The sequence below is a fragment of the Cygnus atratus genome, chromosome 16 (genome assembly GCF_013377495.2).
Source record: "Cygnus atratus isolate AKBS03 ecotype Queensland, Australia chromosome 16, CAtr_DNAZoo_HiC_assembly, whole genome shotgun sequence".
Lineage (NCBI taxonomy): Eukaryota > Metazoa > Chordata > Aves > Anseriformes > Anatidae > Cygnus > Cygnus atratus.
In genome coordinates this window covers 10,227,268-10,247,416 of record NC_066377.1, presented here as the reverse complement: position 1 = coordinate 10,247,416, position 20,149 = coordinate 10,227,268, and the positions used below count along the sequence as shown (strand labels likewise).

General features: G+C 53.8%; 1 protein-coding gene across 1 annotated transcript; it reads right to left on the bottom strand.

Annotated features, from left to right (window-relative positions):
* Positions 1 to 5,455: 5,455 nt before the first annotated feature.
* On the bottom strand, positions 5,456 to 19,692 carry GDAP1L1 (ganglioside induced differentiation associated protein 1 like 1). Its single transcript, XM_035548201.2, has 6 exons — positions 19,462 to 19,692; positions 16,880 to 17,072; positions 13,960 to 14,133; positions 11,110 to 11,207; positions 10,909 to 11,023; positions 5,456 to 8,378 (listed from the first exon to the last, which is right to left on the bottom strand). The coding sequence occupies exons 1-6, from the start codon at positions 19,639 to 19,641 to the stop codon at positions 8,035 to 8,037; spliced, it is 1,104 nt and encodes a 367-aa protein (XP_035404094.1). The 5' UTR covers positions 19,642 to 19,692; the 3' UTR covers positions 5,456 to 8,034.
* Between the last annotated feature and the right edge of the window lie 457 nt (positions 19,693 to 20,149).

The following is a 20,149-nucleotide window of genomic DNA, read 5'->3' as shown; positions in this document are numbered from 1 at the left end:
TTTGGAGGAAAGTAACATAGTCTAAAGGTAAATGTTCACATTTGATAGTCGATTCCAGAAGAAAAACTATAATGTTTAGAAAGAGTTGGGTTTTGCTTTGTTTGGTTTGGTTGTTTTTTATTTGGTTGGTTTTTTACTTGCATTGAAGTTAGTTCAGCACAGTATTTCTCTGCTTCCACAGAGTTATATTTCCATGTTTGTAGAGTTACATAGGGAATTTTTCTCTGCAACATCTTACTGGCTTCTTACTTGTTTTAATATAAGTTTGATGTTTTCTTCATTGCATGTGATTAAGTCTAGCTTGTTTTCCGGGGTCTGTATCGCTGCTTTCATAAAAGTAGCATTTAGCCTGACTGATGCAGATGATGCTCGTGGTCTTGGTGCCTTAGAGGTCCTCCTCTGATGGGGCCACTAAAGAAGGGAGTCTCAACTAGAACACAGCGGGAGGTTTAAGTGGATTAGGATTCATTTCACTCTTCACTTGCCTGGGACTCATTCAACTGTTTGCATCATGGGAGGCGAGATCAGGCAAACAGGTAGGCTTGGGTCTTTTGTAAAATCCATCTGAACAGTTCAGACCACAAACATATTTGAAACTGGGGGGTTTGATTCTTCCTCAGTGTCTTTGTTGAAAGCAGACTTGTTCTGTAAATCACAGAATGGCTGAGGTTAGAAGGGACCTCTGAAGATCATCTAGTCCAAAATGCTTCACTGGTGCTAAATGGTATTCCTGGTTTGCCTTTTATTTTTGTGTGCGCGCTGAAACTTAGGTCATGGAGCAGCCACAAGAATCGAATCCGGTTTTCTGTTTTGATGCACGGCAATTTGTGACGACGTGAGCAAGGCCCAGTTATGTGCTGTGGTGCACTTTAACTGAAAAACTCTAGGGGCTGCTGTGATATATTAAATGCCTTGGAAAATCAGCCTTTAGTTCTGAACACAGATATGCAGCCACTTTTCTTAGTAAAATAATACCCATTTTTCCACTGTAGCTTAAAGCCCATCCCTGCAGCTTCTCTGCAATCAGCCTTTTCCAGCTCTTTGCCTTTGATCAGCCCGTATTTATCTCTGCTCACTCAAACCTGTTTCCTAGGATTATGTCTTTTCATAGCTTCATCTCGCCTCCTGGGGTGCAGATTAGTAAAAATCACCCCTTACCTCTGCTAAATGCATGCTTTCTCCCTTTATGTTGTCTTCCCCTCTTTTAAGTATTTTGTCAAAGCTTAAGACAAAGGTAATTGGTACTAGCAATAAAGGCTGTTGTGGCTCTGAACTCATAATTAACCATTGTTAAAAGGCGTTGGTCAGTCACTGTAATAGTGTTCACCTGGAAAAAAGCACACACCTAACTTACTGAAGCAGGTGTATGTCTGATGTGCCTGAACTCCTGGAAGGAAAGAAGGTCACTTGAAAGCACCACTCGATGTGTTAGTAGTTATCTTTTTCTTTTTTCTTGGGGAGCAAGTACTGCGTTTTCTGCAGGGTAGTTTTACCCAGGTATTTAGCAGAAAATTACTAATTCATTTGAATGTGAGATGGGGACCTCAGTGCCTTAAGTATACAATGAGAATATAGAGGTGGCTAGTGGGAAAATGAGAAACGCAAACGACCACCAGGATGGAGCGCAATCCCTGAAATTTCAGGCAACTATGTAGTAACATTTAATCTGAAAGATTTTTTTAATCCGCCTTCTGGCTGTCACAAAACAGGCAAGGCCATGTGCTTTGTAACAATCTGAGCAAAGTTTTCTGTAAAGCTTTGGAACTGTAACATGGCACAAAAAAATAAGCAGTATGAAGAGCTTTACTAGCTTTTCGGGAGAGTTGAATATTGAGGGAAAGGAGTACTCATAAAAATGCCCTTTCTTGGTCAGGCATCTCCTGAAGGTGTACCCAGTGGTAGGAGACCTGCAGTTGGGCGGCATGCCTCCCTAGTGGTGTAAGGCTGAATAAAGAAAAGCTTGGAATAAAAGTAAATATAAATGATTATTTTTTTTCTGTCTCGTCTCTGAAGCCTTTTTCCATGTCCAGTCTAGATTCGTTTTGCAGTTTTAGATCATGCGTTCCCTCCATCGTGCAATTTAATACATTTAATCTGTGGAAAATGATGTCCAAGCAACAGATAGGCATATCCTTGATGTAAATGTCAGCTCTGTTCTGAAACCTCTTCCTGACTTCTGTGATGTTCCGCAGAGCGATTGGAACCGGGGAGAGCTGCAGCGCCGAGAGGTCGCACACAACGTGACTGCATCAGTGACAGGCGTAACGGATCGTGACTCAGTGCTGGAGAAAATGCAGCTAAATAGGTTGTGGCTCAAAATAGTTGACTGTGACAGAGAAATCCGTGCAGAACTAATTGAGAATATGATGCTGTGCCCACAAAGCCTGTTAGGCTTATATCCAAGTGTGTGAACTGTACCCAAAGCCAGCAGGATTGTGCTGGTTCTGAATGGCATTGAGTCTGCACTGAGGATTTTCAGATGATGGAAACAAGCAACGATTTGAAATCTACTTGGTGTAGACTCAGTGAGTGTCATTCTAGGTCACAGCTTGGCTCAGCACCGTGCACCATTGCTCCAGCTTTGCTGTAGCCTGGCATTACCATTTCAGTCTTTAGGAGAATGGAAGTAGTAAAGGATTGAATATAAGAATGTATTTTTTTCCCATTCATTGTCATGATTTGAAAGTTGAGACACAAGTGAAATGATGCCAGGTAATTTTTGTTTGTTCAGTGGGAGAGTTTCTTCTTAGTTCAATTTTGCTGTTGTGTTTGTTTGTGGCCAGGAATCCTTTCTGTTGCTCTTCTCTGATGCTTGGCTCAGAGAACATGGCATGGAAAGAAATTGCATTTGGTCAACAAAAATAGAAGTGTTCTCGGAGGCTTGCAGTGGAGTGACATTACCTTGTGATGTAAACAGTACGTGTGAAACAGCTCTCAACTGTATAAAGTGGTTCTGTGCCAAGAAGTGCCTGCAACATTCAAACACACCCTCAAACCCAGTTACACGCAGTTCTGGTTGCAAAGTAGCTTTATTTGGATAACTCCACTGCAGCTAAAAAGGATTTAGGTCACAGGAGAGATGAGGTGCTGTTAGGAAAGGGCTGAGACAGCAGGCAGCGAAAGCAGGGGGATGGACAGCGGTATTTTTCAAGAAAAGCTTTCTAGGTTGTCAGTTGGTCTGTGCTGTTAGGTGAGAGCTCTTTAGCAAGACTTTATCATCTTTTTTTTTTTCTGCTCTTTCTCAGAAGGTGGAAATGGGAGGTGCTTTGTCTGCTGGTGCAGTTCCACAGCCCATGGGCTCCTGACAATGGAGATGTCCCTGTGAAAATACTCGTGTATCCCTATGCTGCAGACAGAGGAGTGAAATCAGGAAAATGCAGAAGAGAGAAGAGGGGTAGGATGGTGGAGAGGGGCGAAGAAAAGCGGAGCTGAAAGCAGATCGTTGTACAGAGAAGGACAAGGCAGAAAAACGCATAGTGAGCTCCCAAGGAGTGGGTGGAGGTTGACGCTTTGCTCATCGATACGATTTGATGTTGAAGTCATGTGGAAATAGAAATAATCTGCTTTGGCAGTGGCAGCTGCCCTCTGCGCGTACGGCCGTGGCCTGCAGCACGCGGCTCTCTGCAGTCTGCAGCCTCCGCTCCTGCTGCCTGCCTGCGCCGCAGTGATAGACATCTGTGTGCTGACACAGCGATTGTTCGCCTGCATTATTTAGGGCTTGCGTGGAACTCTTTGTTTCCCTGAGGCATTTAAAGCAGGCTGTTTTCTCTCCGTTTAATCTTGCAGAGGAAAGCGTGTAAAATGGAAAATAAAAGGTAATGATAGTAAGTGTCACCTGGGCACATTAGGAAGTCAGCGTGACAGGGAGAAAAGGAAACTTATTTGTCATGAATGTGCTTTATCTGAGAATAAAAGTTCCTGTGGGTTTTGCTCTTGCTTAAAACCTTAAATTCAGTATTAGGGGTCTCAGACAAAAGCTTTTCTGTGAACAGTGAGGCCATGCTTTAGGAAATCCTTCAGGGGTATGGATAGGAATATTGCAGAACCAGCTTGGGTGGATTTGGCTTTGATCTTGATGTGAATGTCACAAAACCCAGTATTGTCACGAGCTCTAATGTTTTCTGTTTGTCATTCTTAGGTGGGAAAGTCCCTTATTTGTTTCACAGCAGAAATGAAGTTTTGCCCTTGCTTGAAAGAGCACCTCTTACACCATCCCCTTCTCCTCATTAGCGAGAACACTGAAACTGCAGTTGTGTGGTAAGGATATTTTTCCATCCAGAAGCACAGCAAGACTCAGCAATTAATTTCTTAGAGGGCCACAAGACTGTCATTAGGTAGTCTTAGCCCTTGATCTTGATTTCTTTGGCAACCTGTGACAGACAGGCTTAGGTTGTGTGCTCTGTCCTATGTCCTCTGCCAAGCTTTGTTTCCAAGTCCTTTATTCTGCATGGAGAAATCTTCCCCATCCCTTGACAAGAAGAGAAGGCTGCAAACTGTGGTCACAAGACTGACACATACATTTTGGTTTTCATAGTTGAGCATTTTGAGCAAAACCCATAGGAGTATAAAGACTTCAGAAACTGTAGGGTTATAAATCTGATCCCTGGGAGCCTCTTGAACAGGAGGCTTGGGAGGGAGGAGGAGGTTGCGTGGTACCCACAGCTCACTCAGTGTCATGAGGCTCCATCTCAGAGGTGTTCAGAAGGGCTCAGACTTGCCAAGTAGATCCTGATCTCAATAACAAGTCCAGCATTTCAGCATGCGTAAAGGTTTTTAAGGTCCTTAGGTGCCTAAAGGCATGGCTGCTCCTAAAAAACAGGAATTTCGATGGCTAAAAATTTGCTTGGGTAAGTAAGTGCGTGTAAGGTGAAGCTGTCCCTCAGTGCTGGACTGGGACTTGGCAAGTGGGAGGGAAGAAGGACCCTAAACGGGGTTGGGTTAGATACTCAGGAGTGTGTGGTGCAGGATGATACAGCACAAGCCATTCCCTCTGTTGCCTTGTGCGGCTGAGCCAGCCGCTTCAGGGCTAGCAGTTTGCTACAGAATCGGTCAGCAGTAAACTGTGAGGTATCCCAGGGCAGGCGTTTGTTCCAAACAGCATCTCTGAGTGCCTCACCTTCCAGCCTTACCCCTTGGGAGCTGCTGTTACCCCACACCTTGCTGAGAGCAAAGCATGAAGTCCTGGAGCGAGAAAACAGATGGTTGCTCTCGTTTTCACATTTCTGTGTACAGAAAGTACCTTGGGCAGGGAACATCAGGCCAGAGCCTGGCTTACGGTGCTGTAGGATGCGGCTCTCTGTTTTTAAATGGAACTAGAGGAGAAAAACTGATGAGGCTTAGATCAACTGGAGCGAAAGCAACTTTTTATTATGATAGCCTGTAATCACAACAGGGCTGCTTCATAATAAGTCTCTAATCTGGATCGATTGGGGTGGTGACATTCATCTCGTGGTTCACTTCAACATCAGTCCAGCCCCTGCCTGTCACAGTAATTGTCTCTTATCGCTCTTGGAGATTGCTTTTCCCTGGAGCAAACTCCTGTTATTTTTCATTACCAAGGTCGGGAAACAAGGCTCAGCAACAGGGAGTGGCACTGTCTTCACCGATTTTTATTTTTCTTTTATTTGGTTCAAAACAAAGGCTCGTCAGTAAGTAGTACTAGCCAGCCTGCTACCCTATACAACACTCATCACTACAGCATCTGTGGCTTTCCATCAAAGCATGAGACAACATAACAGACAGCTGTCACAGTTTGGTCTGAGCTGACCTGTGCCTTGTTCTGGCTGTTGGCTCTGCCTGACATTCCTTATAATAGCTGCATTATAACAGCGTGCTCCAAAACAAAACAAGCACCTACTTTCGCCAGTGGTTAGAGTTCTGATTTGTGATTCTAAATTTATTCTTTATTTCCTTTAAAAGGGAGGGGAGGGGCAGCAAAATAACAAACAGCAGTCTTGCTAAGAAGCTTTCTTCTGCCTCATTCTCAGGCTGAAAGCCTGGGAACTGTGGGAGTATTTGCTCTTGTTCTCTCTGGGTTTCATGGCCTTGTTCCTCCATTACTATTCCTTTCCATATCTGGTGAGTATATTTCATTGGCTCTTAGCACCAGGGAATTCCTTTGTAGAACAACCGACAAAGGTAGAAGGATGAAATCATGGTAAAGAAGTAACAACTTTGGGGGAATTTAGTGTCACGGACGTGATGAACTAGGGGTCATCGTGTATGTTCTTACACCTTTCAGATTCAACAGAAGGGGTGACCTCAGGGGACCCCCTTGCTTCCCTCTTCAAAGAGAAGCAGAACAGCTATTTCTCCAGAAGTCATTAATGCCATGAAGCAAATTGGTAACTGTACTTGGGAGGACATCTGAACAGCCTTAGCTGCAGGTGCCTGCTGTGCGTGCACAGGTGGTGGATTTGGGTTCTCACACACCGAGAGTTTGACCGTAATCACTGGGAGGTAACAGGGGTAACTGCTATTGCAGCTGCACAGGTTGTATTCCAGAGGTATGCCACCAGCCCATACTCATTGCAAACACCGCATACATTAGAGCATTTTACATTTGTCTAATCCCTGTGTGCTCAACCCTGGTAACTCCTGCTCAGTATTCACACTTCCATGGCTGCCAGGTTGTACTGAGAACCAAAGCTCCTGGGAAATCCTGCAGCTTTCCAAGCCATAAAGATCATTTTTGAGTTGGAGGCAATGAAACTCATATTGCTTCAGCCACAGTCGGCATGAGTTCCCAAGCCGAGAGAGGCAGCGTGGCTCGGCAGGGATCACCAGAGCGCTCTGCAAACCAGCCAGCGGAGGTCCTAGCAGGCTGAGCGCCTACAGAAATGTGTGCTTTGGAAGAGGAATATGCATTGTTTCCATGCGAGTTTTATACCAGTACAGCTCAAAAGAAAAAGCACAAACCACCTGCACATGCCTCTGGACATGGGCACGCTTTGAAATTAGACTAGGAGTTTGTTGAACACATTTAGGAATGGGAAGCAGTTACTCCTCCCATACGGTTTATTGAGGATCTCAGTTTCAAAGCACGAGTAGCAGTGAGGCCCGTTATTCTTTCCAACATGCAAAAGGCACAAGAAAGTCATAAACGTGATTCTGTGCAAAGTGTCTCTAAGAAAACACACAGCGAGGAAATGACAGAAAAGAGCCCCCAATGGAAGAGAAGGCCAAAGTTTCTTCGGAAAAGTCCTGACAGTTTGGAAAACGGTAGCACTTTTTCAGAGTCCAGGTATGCTTGGGCGGTGAGAGATGCTTTGCAAATCCACAAAAGAAAACTCAAGACTGAGCCAAAAGGCTAAAACAATAATTCCCTTCGTGTGCCAAAATTCAGGGTGGAAGTCAAAACGATTTATCTCAGGAGGAAAGTGTGGCAGTTGAAGACAGACATGAAATTCTTTTCTAAAAAAAAGCCCACCAAAACCAGACATAGAAAGTGGATAGATGCTAAGAGTAGCTCAATAAAAAATATTCTTTTTAAGGAAAACAATTTAAAAAATGGGAAATTGAAGAATGCAAATCCATCTTGACCGTGGCCAGCTACTGCACCCTGCTCCCAGGAAAGCCTCCGAGCACGACAGAATGGCTTCTAGAAGAAAAAAGTCCCCACTAGTTACACGTGTGAAATGTGGCCGGTGAACACTTCGGAAACAGACATCGAGGACCGAGTATCCGAGTCCCGTGGTTCAACCTGGGAAACTTCTCGGGGTTCCTGTCTCTCCCAGTGGAGCTGGCCTGCACCGGCGGCACTTCCCGGTGGGCACGGGGAGCCCGGTGACCCCCTGAGGCTCTCGCTGGCGTTGAATACTTAACCCTAAAAAAGGCATTTACAAGTTGATGCTTTTGTTGTTGTTGTTGTTGTCTTATTTCCTTGCAGTATACTTTTCTACTTCTAGACTATGGAATGTTACATTAAACAATATAATTAGTCATACCTTGCTTCAAATTTCATTACAGTTACTGAGGCTTCATCATAATTTCACACAGCACAGAGACACCAAACTAAACACCAAGCAGCCAGCATTAGATGTATTTTTTCTTTAAGTACCAATAAGCAAAATATCCCATTCCCCCCAGCGATCCCATCAGGAAGGAGGCTCCGAAGAAGGAGGGAGGTTTCCGCTTGACCAGCCGGAAGGCGTTGGGTACCACTGCTGAGAGGAGCGTGGTGTGTATGTCTCCCAAGACTTTCCTGAAGGCAAAGCGTTTCTGTATCCTGTCGAAGAAGGACTGTAGGTTAGGTCTGCTGCCGTCTTCCCAGTATTTCTTAGAGAGTCCTAGAAACTTGAGGCGATGCAGGGTAGCTCCTAACAAGACATCGGCCAAAGTGAAGACACAGCCACAGAGCCAAAGCTCACACTTCTGCCCTGGAGAAAGAAGTGACAGAGGTAGGATGAGAATAGATCCTTGGGTGGGCACTTAGAGGATTGGTCAAAGCTCCATGGAAGGAATAGGATTTGGATTAGACTCCCAATGCTTTTTCTCAGCTCTCTGATGTCCCCAAAGACCAAACCTTATCTATTGGGCTGATCATTTATATATATATTATATATATATATGATCATTTATATATATAGTTATCATTTATAACCCGTATGAAGATACAAATCACTCTCTGTGAAATGGCTTTTTGTGGTGCAGCAAGCACTTCTGCTGTTAGTGCTCGGGGAGCGTTTGTCCTTGGCTGCCGCTGGGCGTTGGGAGCTGTTTGAGGGGTGGCATGGTAACACGTCCTATTTTAGGGATGTGAGAAATCCTTGGGAATCAAAACCATTTGCTGGCCCAGCCTGGCTGCTCTCTCTGCGTGCTGTCACAGAGGTCCTGCCTCTGTCCCCCCCTCCAGCTCTGGGCCCCTGCTCGGGGCCACCAAAATTTGTGCCGAGAGCTGGGTTTTGTGGGGAGGCAGAGCTGGGTGTGAGGGCTGGCCGGGAGGGAAGATACCACAGTGCTGATGGCCCCTGATAACGGTGACCCTGGAAATAACCTCACGTGGGATATGTCCAGGAATAAAACAGGCTGGAAGAAGCTGGCTGGGGTCAGGGTAGTGTTAAACACACCCCTAGTGCCCTTTTGGGCACACCCCAAAACTCTAGGGTGTGCTGGGGAGGGGAGGCTGGGAGCTGCCTGTGCTGGCAATGGGGAGAGGCGTCTCTGCTCTGCTCCCACGTTAAAACTCCTAGTTTGCATCAAATCCTTAATTTTGAGGCTTTTCCGCTGCTCTGTGTGAGGCTCTGCCCTACAGGTGGGGTGGAAAGCCTGTGTGATGCCCCTTTGAAATTGGGGGAAGGTGGGAGAGGCCCCCACTGCATCCTGCATGGGCCCTGCTGAAGCTGGGCTGGCTGCGGGGCCAGGCCAGGGGAATTACTGGTAATTAGCAGGCCTCGTTTGTACCCGCTTGGCAGCCTGCCTAATCCTGCCAGAGGCACAGCCCGAGTGGACAGATTGCCTGTGCCTAATTAGTCAGTAAATATTTTTGGTGGCTAATAAAGTGTGGGGGTGCTGCAGCTGGAGCCTGTCGGGTGCTGCTGGGCCCCAAGGACGCTGTGAGGTGAGGGGTTGGTGCTGGGGCCTGCCTTGCTCCTCAGCACCCCTGAGGTGTGCTGGGGGTTTGGGGGCAAAAGCAGCTCCTGGCACCTCTGAGGGCAGGTAATGAGGTGAATTCAGCTGGCCTCTCCTCTTGGATCTGCTAACGAGGGGCTTCGTTGGACGCAATTAGGCCAACATGCCTCGGAGCTTCCAGCACGTCCCCAGCCTCGGGCTTTGTAGGGCCTCGAGGTCCCCTCAGTGCCACCCCGTGTGACGCACGGCTCCCCAAGTGGGGGCAGCTGTGGGGTCACCCCTTCATTAGCACGTCTGGGCTGCATCCCTGGCACCTCCATGTGTCCTGGGGATGGGGTCAGGAGCCCTGCTCAAGTAGGACTGGGGGGAACATGGAGGTGGCAGCAGGACAACTAACGCCCAACTGTGCCAGGGCATCGGGGGGGGGGGGGCTCTCAGCGGCGCTGTTTGATGTTGGGGCTGGCTGGAGTGGCTCCGTCCCACCTGCTGCTGTCTTACGTGGGCTCTGCGCAGCTCACACCTCTCCAGGACCCCTCAAGGGCCCCCAGGTTTCCCTGCCCTCGTGCAGCAGGTCAGAAGTGGCAGTGCTGGGAGCTGGGCACTCGGTGCCCTGCGTGTGCCATGGGTGCACACCAGCACCCAGGGGCTGAGGACTATGTCCCTGCTCCTGGGCTTTCAGCAACCCGTGCTCCTCATGGCACAACAGCCGGGACCGGCCTGGTCTTTCCAGAGTTGGACAACCACCGCTGAGTCACAGCAGGGCCCGCAGAGCCACAGCCTGCAGAGTCACAGCGCTGGCCCACTCTGACTTGTCACTGCTGGCAGTTCAGGTGGCTGAGCCCTGGTTGTTCAGCCAGCGCATCCTTTCACCTCCTGCCGCTGAGCTTTGGGCTGGTTTCTCAGACTCGCCGTGATGACAGCACCCCTGGGGATAGAGGGAGCCAGGAGGGCGAGAGGACTTGGTGGTGGCATACGTCTGTGTGGTGACACACAGTGGCACAGGTACCAAATTCCTCCTGTGCTGATGGAGGTGATGGGGGGCAAAGCAGAGGAGCGAGGGACCGGCAGGATTAGTGTCTGGTTGGTGGGTCACTGGTGGCCCTTTGCTGGGGATGTGCCACCACGCTGCAGTGACCTTGGAGCTCCTGCAAAGCGGGTGTGAGGACAGAGGAGCTGCCTGTCCCCTGCAGCAAGCAAGGCGTGTGGACTCCCGGAGCAGCCCCTGCCCCATCCATACAACCTACATGGAGCTCAGGGTGGACTTTCACTGGGTGCGAAGCCATCAGCCCTCCCAAAATCACGCCTGGGCTGAAAACCACCCCATGCAGGCAGCCCTACCTTGGTACTCCAGCTTCCTCTTCTCCAGCTCGGCCTCGATCTGGTCCAGCACCATTCCCAGCTCGCCGAGGATTTTCTTCAAGTAGTTCACGTTGTCGTGCTCCAGGATCTTGGCCTAGGTGAAGAGCCGTGGTGAGGGTGGGAGACGAATGGCCGGCCAGCCATGCGTTCCTGCAGCCCCACCACCTCTGAGCGGCTTACCATGAGCTTCTTCTGCTTGGAGAGGTACGGCTCTGTCAGCGGTGGCTCCTCCTCATGGTCCAGCTTCATCAGCTCCATGCTGGCGTTAGCCAAGTGTCCTGGAGGGAGACACAAAGAGGGGCTGCGGGGGTGTTTCCTCCCTGCCGAGAGGTGCTGGCTGTGTTTGGCAGGGGCAGGGATGAGCTGGGGCAGACAGGAGCTGAGGCCTTTGGAGATTTCCCTGGTGAGCTGCAGCCTCTCAGATTTTTACAGCAAGAAAGTGGCGTGTTTGGTGAGCTCAGCAGGCTGAAGGTGCAGTTTTGGAGTTATCCTGTCCTGCAGGTGAGCCTGGGAGGCAGCTGAGCTCCCTTCAAAGAGCTTAATTAAGGGGGATTTGCAAGCACAATCCAGCTGTTTTGTTTGGAGAAAAAAAAGAAGAGACTTTTTGATGCATTAAATGGCTTTGAAGTGCTGTTCCTCTGCTAAAAATGAAAAAAGAAAGGACCAGCACGAAGGCTCCCTCTGGGGCCGCTTTCCCTGGCTCTGCTGGGAGCAGGGTGGCTCAGCCCCTTTGCTGGGAGTGTTGCATGGGGCAAAACCAGGCAGAAAACTGGTGCCTGCCCCAAAGGGCTGGCAGAGAGGCATCCAAAAACAGGGGAGAGGAGTCAGATCTAAGCAGCGTAGCTGATGTTCGGTTCAGCCTGGCTCAGTTTGCCAGCCCTTTCCCAACAGCGAAGCTCTGTGCCAGATGGAGCAAAATTCAGACCTCAGTTCCCCCGCAGGTCCCAGGCTGCTGCTGGGGTCTGGGCTGGCAGCAGGGACCAGGTTCTGGTTTGTTGCAAGAGCTGGCAATTGCCTAACGCCAGCAGATGTGTTCACACCAGCCCGAAACCACGCAGACTGTGCCTGTTGCAAGAGCTCCTTGCACAGAGCAGCCTCTTCTCCTCTGTGCAATGCACAGGCAGAGGGATTTGGTAGGAAAAGACACGGAGAGGGGAGGAGGTGATAGAACTCCACTAATGGGGTTTCCCAGTTCTTCTGCTCTGCACCTTCTGCCATTGCCAGCCCAAGGTTTGCCCCTGCCCAGAGCGGAGGCTCTGGGGAGCCAAGCTGGCTGTTTTATTTTTTTGTTAGCATGGGTCTGACCTCCAAGGCTGCCGTCACCACAGGTGTCCCTGCCCCAGCAGAGGGGTCCCTGGGCTCAGCTCTGTGCATCCCCCAGCCCAGGTACAGCGCTGCCGTCCTGAGCTGTGCCTCACCCCACTGCCACAATGGAGCAGGAGAGGGACTGAAAGGAGGGCACGAGGCTGTGCCTGGGCTGGCAGCAGAGCAGCGGCTGTGCTGCCTGATTTACAGCCCCCATGGCTTGCGTCAGGTGTGTTTGCTGCCTTTGCAAGTCATCCCGGAGCTGCTGGGATGATTTCCCAAGGGAAAACTCGGCATTTCACTGCCGCAGTGAATTTGCATCCCGGCAGCATCACCTGCTCCTGCCCTGCGCCCCCGCTGCCCACCCAGCGAGGCCGAGCACTGCTCTCCCCAGTGCACCTCTGGCGCTGCTGCCATAGGCAGGGGGTGGCAGCGCCGTCACCACCCTCCCCATCTTCCAGTTCCTGCCACGTCCTTCCCAGCAGATCGAGCCTCTGGGCTGGGATCTCCTGGGCAGCCGCCCCGTGTCCGTGTGTGTGCAGAGCAGCAGGGAGAGGTACGGGGCTGAGTGTGTTTTAACTGCTAAAGCTGCCTTTGGAATTGCATAGCCCCATCTCCAGCCAGTGCTGCCAGGAGGGGTACTGCAGGGGATGCCAGCAGCAGGCTCTTTGCTGCCCCGGAATGGGGAAATTCCCCATTTTCCCCCAGGAGACTGTAGCAGCCACAGGGAAAGATGCCTTTTGTTCCCCCGGGGTGCTCTCCAAGCCTCTCAGCCGTCTTTCCTTGGCTGGTAACTCACAGACAGCCCGAATATCACCCAGCTGTAGTTCCCCTGCCCCTCTTGGGAGAGCCAGGCACTTCCCCAGCCCCGTGGGGCTGCCAAGCCATCCCCTGGGGCCGTCAAGGGCAGCGCCACGGGGAGGAAGGGCACCCCCAGCACCAGGGCACCTGAACTGCCCAGCCATCGCACAGCCCCTCCTTTGTGACGGTTTGGGAAAAACGCCACCAGCCAGGAGCTCTGGAAGGCGAGATATTTTGAAACATCTTGGCAGGCCCTGGGCAGCGCGGTGAGTCAGGCGGGGAGCGTGAAGCAATGCAGCAGCACGCTCTGGGGAGGGGACCGGGCTCTGCACGACGCCTTTATCAGAGGCATGAGTTGAGCCTGGTGTTCAGGTCCCTCTTGTGGGAGGTAAAACGTGACTTTGTTATGGGAGCTGCCTGGGGCTGGAGTGTGCCGGAGGGCAGAGATGCGGGGCAGGACGGTGCCATCCAGACAAAGTCACTTTTCTGGAGAGGGACTCTTCAGGAGCGAGCCCTGCTGCTGAGTTATATTAAGCATCGTCAATGTTTCATGAGTGCTTGGAGGCTGCGTGCTGTCTGGTGCCAATTCATCCACCCTCTGCAATTCAACCTCGCTGTGCTCCCCCACCTGTCCCCTTGGAGTTACCGGAGGGAAGAGGGGGAGCAGGAAGGGAGCACCCCAAAAAGAGCTGCACAATTGTGCGCTGAGTGTGGTGATGGCACCGCTGCGGAGGGAGGCAGCTGGGCAGCCGGTGCCCTGGGGGAACCCTCGGGAGAGGGCAGATGGGGGGCACCCCAGGGCCAGGAAGCCACCCCAGGGCACCCGCAGCTCCCCAGCAGCTTTGCTTTGCCATTTTCCCTGCCTTGCCTGAAGGAAGGGCCGCGGTGCCGTCCCGCCGGCTCCCTGCCCCAGAGGCGACTTACTGCGGATCTCAGCAGTCGCGTACTTTGGGATCATGGAGTCGGTGGTGAGCTCGGGGTGCAGGATGCAGCCGTGCGTGTAGGCGTCCATGGGCAGCGAGTCCAGCAGCTCCCGGTACTGCAGCACCCGCGAGTGCAGCGGGGTCCCGGGCTCGGGGATCAGCTGGGGGACGTTGTCTGAAAGGGGCAAACGGGAAAGGTGTTAGCAGGGCTGGGGCTCGGGCACTCAGCAGGGGCCCGTTAGCCCACACTGGAGCACTGTGTGCAGTCCTCTGGTTTCACAGCTCCCAGCAGGGGAACGAAACATTCCCCTTCTGCAGAAAGGAGCTCAGACCTGCGGGTCCGAGGCTGGGTCCCCTCGGTTATGCGCTCTACACCAGTGCAATGAGGTACCTCGTTTTTTTGAGTTTGCTTGAAAATCCCATTCAATATGGGTAATGAGGGTGACAGAGCAAGGAGCCAAGCATCTCTCCCCTCAACTCTCATCCAGTGCCGAAACCAAAGGAGCATCCCTCGTCCCGGCAGCTGTGCGCATCCTCGGCTTGTTGTGCTTTGTTCACTCTCACTGCATGGCAGTTTGTATCGTGCTCCTTTATTTCATTTACAGCTCAAAATGCGCAGCAGATGTCACCAGAAGGAGGGAACCATTCCTGTTGTCTCCTCCAAGAATATCAGGCCCGTTTCTTTACGGGATCGTAAAAGTTTATGGCTTTTGCAGATAGCTAACAGGGAGTGAGCAGATTTACTGCTGGGACTCAGCAGGCCGGGCTGTCCGTGTGCTGCCTCTGGGGCTGAGCGAAGGGTGCAGCAGCAGACGGACTTCTGCAGGTGTGGCCGATGCTGCTCCCTAGTTAAGGACCCAAAATAATAATTCTGGCACTGCCGGTGGTGGGAGCAAGGCAGCGGCACAGGTTGGCCCAGCAGGAACGGAGAGCAGAAGTTTTGGCAGCCCGGGTATTGCAAACCTTCCGACACCTCTGACAGGGGGAGCTGGGTGGAGGGTTGGATGCGGACCCCGCGGCGCACAGCAAGGGGAGGTAACGGCAAGAGCAGAGGCACCTGATGTCCCCCCAGCTCTCTCTGAAGCAAGCACACGTTGCTGCTTCCACTCCAGCTCTACAACTTGGGACTTTCCACCTGAGAAATGCACCCGGCTGAATGAAACGGTGACAACCAACCTACAGCCTGCGAGCTCCCTCCTCGTGGTGCATGGCCAGCGCCCGACGGGCTGGTGCCAGGGCTGGAAACCAGCGTGCCCAGCACCACGGCCCCGTCCAGCAGCTGGAGGGAGCGACCACGATGAAATAGGAGCTGCTGGCTGCCAGCCCCCGTCCTTCACCATCCTTTCGGGGGGACGGCGTTTGTTCTGCCTCTGCACACTGCAGCCCATCTGGGCGGTGTGGGTGCTGTGGCCTGTGGCCAGCAGCCGATGGTCCATACAAAGGAGGCCCAAAAAAAGGAAAAATGTTGCTTACCGCGCTGCCCTTTAATGGTAGCTCAGCATAACTAGCAGAAAACACTTCCAGTCCTGGAAACAAAGCTCTGTGACTGCTCCTTCTACTACGGGCATTCCCAAGCCCTGCGCATTGCTGCGAGGTGGGCGATGCCTCCACAGACCACCGCAGTGCCACCCTGGTGGTGCTTTTCGTGGTTAATGTTGGGTGGGCCATGGCTCCAGAGCAGGTGGTGCGGAAGGAGATGATGGCCCTGGGCCAACCTTCCTCTCCCCAGGTGCTCCCCACATCACGCTTCTCAGCGGAAAGGTAAGAAAATTCACCTGGCTGGAAGAGCTCAAGGGCAGGAGTTTCCCCGGAGCAGCGGGGAGGGAACACCGTGTTCCTCCATGGCAGCAAAGCACAAGTGACAGTGGAAAGATTTTTGTTGCCATCTCCTGAAGAAAAATACTTGCCGTGTTTTGGAGGGTGAAGGAAGAGGCAGGAGCAGTCTCCCTAGTACCTGTGCTGGCTCTCAGCTGCTGCTGCGGGGGGATATTGCTGCTTGTCCCCCCAGAAAAAGAGCACAACGTCCCCTGGCAGAGCCACAAATCCCCACTGCGCTCAGAGCTGTTCCCTGCCGCCGGCGTTAGCTGCTGTCCCTCCCCTGCGGGGACAGCGTGCTGCCAGCATATGCCTCGTCACCTGCTCCTCGCAGCGCCCGGGTGACGGCACCGAGCGGTGCGGGGACTGCGGCCCCACGGGGCGATGAACCTCGGGGCCCCCAGGGTGTGGGGCTGCCCCGTCCTGGGAGCTGCTGCTGGCGAGGGCTCCCCCATGGGATTTGGGGTGTCCGTCCGTCTGTCCCCACGGCGGGGAAGCGCCCTGCCTGTGCTGAGCACCACGGCGGCGAGGCCGGGAGAGGACAGCAGCTGAGGCTGGCAAGGCGCGCTTGCTGGGGGAGCTATTTTGAGATGGTTTTGATGTCTCTGTCGCAAGGGTGATGGATGCTGGGGCGAGCGTCGTGATGCCGCAGCCAAAGCTCCCTGCTCGGCTTTGAAGTCCCCCCGGCCGAGCGTCCCAGCCTGGGGAAATGAGGGTGAAGGGACTCGAGGCGCTGCTTGCCACGCAGCACCGCTCAGCACCCCGGGGTCAGCCGGGCACTGCCTGCAGCCCTGCCCCAGGGGGACACAAGGGCTCCCCCTTCCCAGTCCCCTCCTCTGGATCCGTGTCACATCACCTCATGGTCCCTAGCACTGCTCCCTTTGTTTGACCTCACTAGGGCCATTTTCCCCGCACCCTGTGAGACCTCAAGGATATTTTTCATAGGAAAACGTGAAAGCGCTGGGAGGGCTGCTTGGTCACCGCTCTTTTTGGGGACAGCTGAAACTTTGCAGGGAGAAACGGCTGCATCCAGCCAACAGCATCTCACTCAGCCCTAAATTTCCTCTGCGATGCAGCTTGGCCACGCGGCTCTGTCCCCCCCTTACCTCCCGTGAAGTTCTTCTCCATGTAGTCGATGATCTGGTTGTAGTCGCTGATGATGTTGTCCCTGTGGATGATGACGGGCACCTCCTCCCCCAGGTTGAGCCGCATGAACCAGGGCTCCTTGTGCTCCAGCAGGGGCATGCTGACGTCCCGCTCCTCGCAGGGCAGCCCCTTCTCCGCGATGACCAGCCGCACCTGCAGCGGGGGACGGGGGGGAACGGGCCCGAGCTGGCCCCAAAAGTGCTCCGAGGCCACGGGGCACACATCGCCCCGCGGGTCCCTCGCCCACCGGCACAGCACCGTGCTGTCACGCGCGCACCTCGCTCCCTCTGCAAGGAGCCAAGGTGGCAGGGTGAGGGTTTCCCTTGCTGGTAATGGATGAGGGAGGGAGGGATCATGAGGGAGACCCGCAGCCACCCAGGATTTTGCAGAATTTGTCACTTCCGTGTGGCTGGCGGCCTGCATGACACACAGATGAAGTTAGGGATGGGAGCCTGGGGGCTGGAAGCCCGGCCCTCGGCCTCAGGTGGAGTCGGGCAGAGGCAGCATTTCCCCAGCTGGGGGGGATCTGCGATGGGGCTGTGGATCCCAGCTGGGCAGAGCACCGGCACGCACCCAGAGAGGAAGAAGAGGAGGAAGAGGTGGCGGTGGCTGCAGCGGTGCTACACCCTGTGCCCAGGGGATGCTTCGGCCCGCCTGGAGGAAACCTGGATGGAAATTCAGGTATGCCCTGCTCTCGGGGTCAGGCTCTGGCTTTGCTGGGCGCATTTTGGAAAAAGGCTCTGTTTTGTGGAGGGTTTCAGGCAGTTGTTGTACTCCAGGAAGCCCTGGGAGCAAGGAGAGCCCTGCTGTGTGTTTTCTCCTCCTCCCTGCTGGAGCCCTGCCCTGCCTCTTGGCCTCTTGGGTGTTCCCCCTGCCGCAGCCCCACGGGGACATTGCCCACCCCCTGCACCCCTTTGTGCCTCCCGTGCCATGGCATTTGGTCTCCCTGCTCTCTGCTCCTCTCCTCCTTTCCTGTAAGGCCGCCTCTGAGGCAGCCCTGGCCCATTGTACAGACGGGAACGCTGAGCCCAGCTGGGGGAGGGAGCCGGGGGCAGGGAATCGGGTAGGAATCGGGTCCCTGCTGGGGGTGCTGTGCACAGCTCAGCATCCTCTTCTGAGAGCCTGGCTGCTCTTTTCTGTGCTCGGGGTGTTGTTGAATGTGCACTCAAGATCTCAATTTGAGCTGACCATTGTTGAACCAAGTATGTCAGACAGGCCAAAACACCCCGCAGGGATGTCAGAGAGCCATGTTTCACAGAACTGCTGAATGAAGGCAAATCACTTGTTTTCCTCCAACCAGCAGCGGCAGCTAAAAATACATCTTAACAAATAAAAGCATTTCTATGAGCACTTCAAAGTTCCTGGGGAATTAGCCATTAATTATTTATGGGGCTGACAAATTAATTTTTTTTTTTTCCTTTAAAGTCAGGCAAGGAAAAGCCTGCTTCCCTCAATAGGAAATTGCTCCCAGCGTTTTCCTCCCACCCGAGGGACAAACCCCGGCTGGGGCCACCCCAGGTGCCCCCTTGGGCTCCTGCTGTTGCCCCATTCCCTTTTGCCATCGGGGCCTGCGAGCAGGGCCGGCAGGGACCAGGCAGGGGCAGCGCAGGTGCCAGGGGTCCTGGGGGTGTCTGTGCCCCAAGGAGGGGTCCCAGCTGCTGGAGGCTGTGTCATCAACAAGAAAAAAATAAATAAAAGACCCCCACTGCCTGCTGCAGCCCAGAGAGCATCCCCTTGCTGGTGCAGATCTGGATCAGCACGGTGGGGCCGAGCGTGTGCGGCTGCCCTGCTGCATCGGGCGCCTACGGGCCCGTGGTGCGCACGAGCAGATGGGGATGTCCCCACTGTGGGGCTCGAGTGGGTCCCATGGGTGCCCCCCAGGCCCCATGGGTGCCCCCCAGGCCCCCCGAATAGCTCACTGCCCTTCTGGTGTCAATGGCACGGGAATGACAGAGGGGCCAGCAGGAGGTCAGGTTTGTTACGCCGCTGCTGCGCTGCAAAAAGAGCGTTTGCCACCACCCAGAAAATGGGATTTCTGGCTGTCTGCCCCCCCGATGCCTTGCATAGAGCCAGGGTGCTTCAGGACAGGGATTTCCAGGGTGCTGCCGCAGTGCCAGGGCAAAGCGTTCCCGGCACAGGGCCGTGTCCCGGGGTCGCTCCCTGCTCCGGGAAGCGCGGGGGTCCCGCAGCCCCCCAGCTGCAGGGTGGTCCTGGGCTCAGCCTTTGTCTGCACGCCTCGCCACATGAGAGAGGGGCCGGGAGCGAGTACAAAGCAGAGGCGTCTCCCGCTGCAAAGCCTGGTGTCAGAGCCCAAGCAGGATTTGGCTGACCCCCCCCCCCCCCCAACATCCCCTCCCCAGGGAGATGCTGTTGAAACACAGAAATGCGGGTACAAAAGAGCTGACCGGGCACGCGCCGCTCCCCTTGCCAGCCTGGGGAATAGCTGCTGGCTCTCCCCCGAGCCGAGCCCTCCTCCCGAGGCAAGGGTAAGCCCTGGATGCTGGAGGTGATTCTTCCCCGAGAACCCGGCCGAGCGCTTTACCTTTTGGGAGCTGAAGGACTGGGTCCAGTGGTACAAAACCAGCCTGTCCTGGGCTTTGAGAGCGGGATCTGTCGGATCCTGATTTTCCTCCCCCTCCTTGCCTTTCCCCGCGTCGTTCTCCAGAGCCGAGATGGGCCACCAGCTGCAGTTGGTGGGAGTGACATTATTGGGAGTCGCCATGACAGCCTGCGAGCGGAGGGGGACGATGGAGGAGCCGCGCTAGCCCAGCATCACATGGGCTCCCGCGAGCAGCATCACTCCCGGGGCAGCTCCATCTCCCTGCGCCCCGGCGGGCACGGCGTGGGCACGGCGTTGGCGCGGGTGGACGCGCAGCCCCGCGGCTCCTGGCCGCGCTCCCCGGGGAGCGGGCACGCTCGCAGCATCGCTGCGAGAGGCGAGGCGGCGCCGGGGGCTCCCCGCTGCACGCCTGCTGGCTCAGCAATCCGGGGCAGCTCCGAGCCCCGATGTTTTCCAGCAGGGGTTGAAGGGTTTTCGCTGTCGTAGGTACGGCTGATGGGTGATAAATGGCTACAGCTGCGGATGCTGGCTTTAAAATGTCCAGCGGGCGTCTCGCCTGCCTTACAGCCTTGAATGAAAAGCAGCAGCAATGGCTCTTTATGGATTTTCAGTGATTTTTTGGAGAGCACAGGTCAATTCCTGCCTAACGGGTGTCGTTAGGGGCCATTTC

What these genes read in the sequence shown, in the direction of transcription:
- GDAP1L1 (XM_035548201.2), bottom strand. Translation starts at nt 19,641, where the DNA reads ATGGCGACTCCCAATAATGTCACTCCCACCAACTGCAGCTGGTGGCCC. An exon ending in AGTCCTTCAGCTCCCAAAAG is followed by an intron (nt 17,073 to 19,461) that starts GTAAAGCGCTCG and finishes CCCCCGCTGCAG; the next exon opens with GTGCGGCTGGTCATCGCGGA. An exon ending in CGCGACTGCTGAGATCCGCA is followed by an intron (nt 11,208 to 13,959) that starts GTAAGTCGCCTC and finishes GTCTCCCTCCAG; the next exon opens with GACACTTGGCTAACGCCAGC.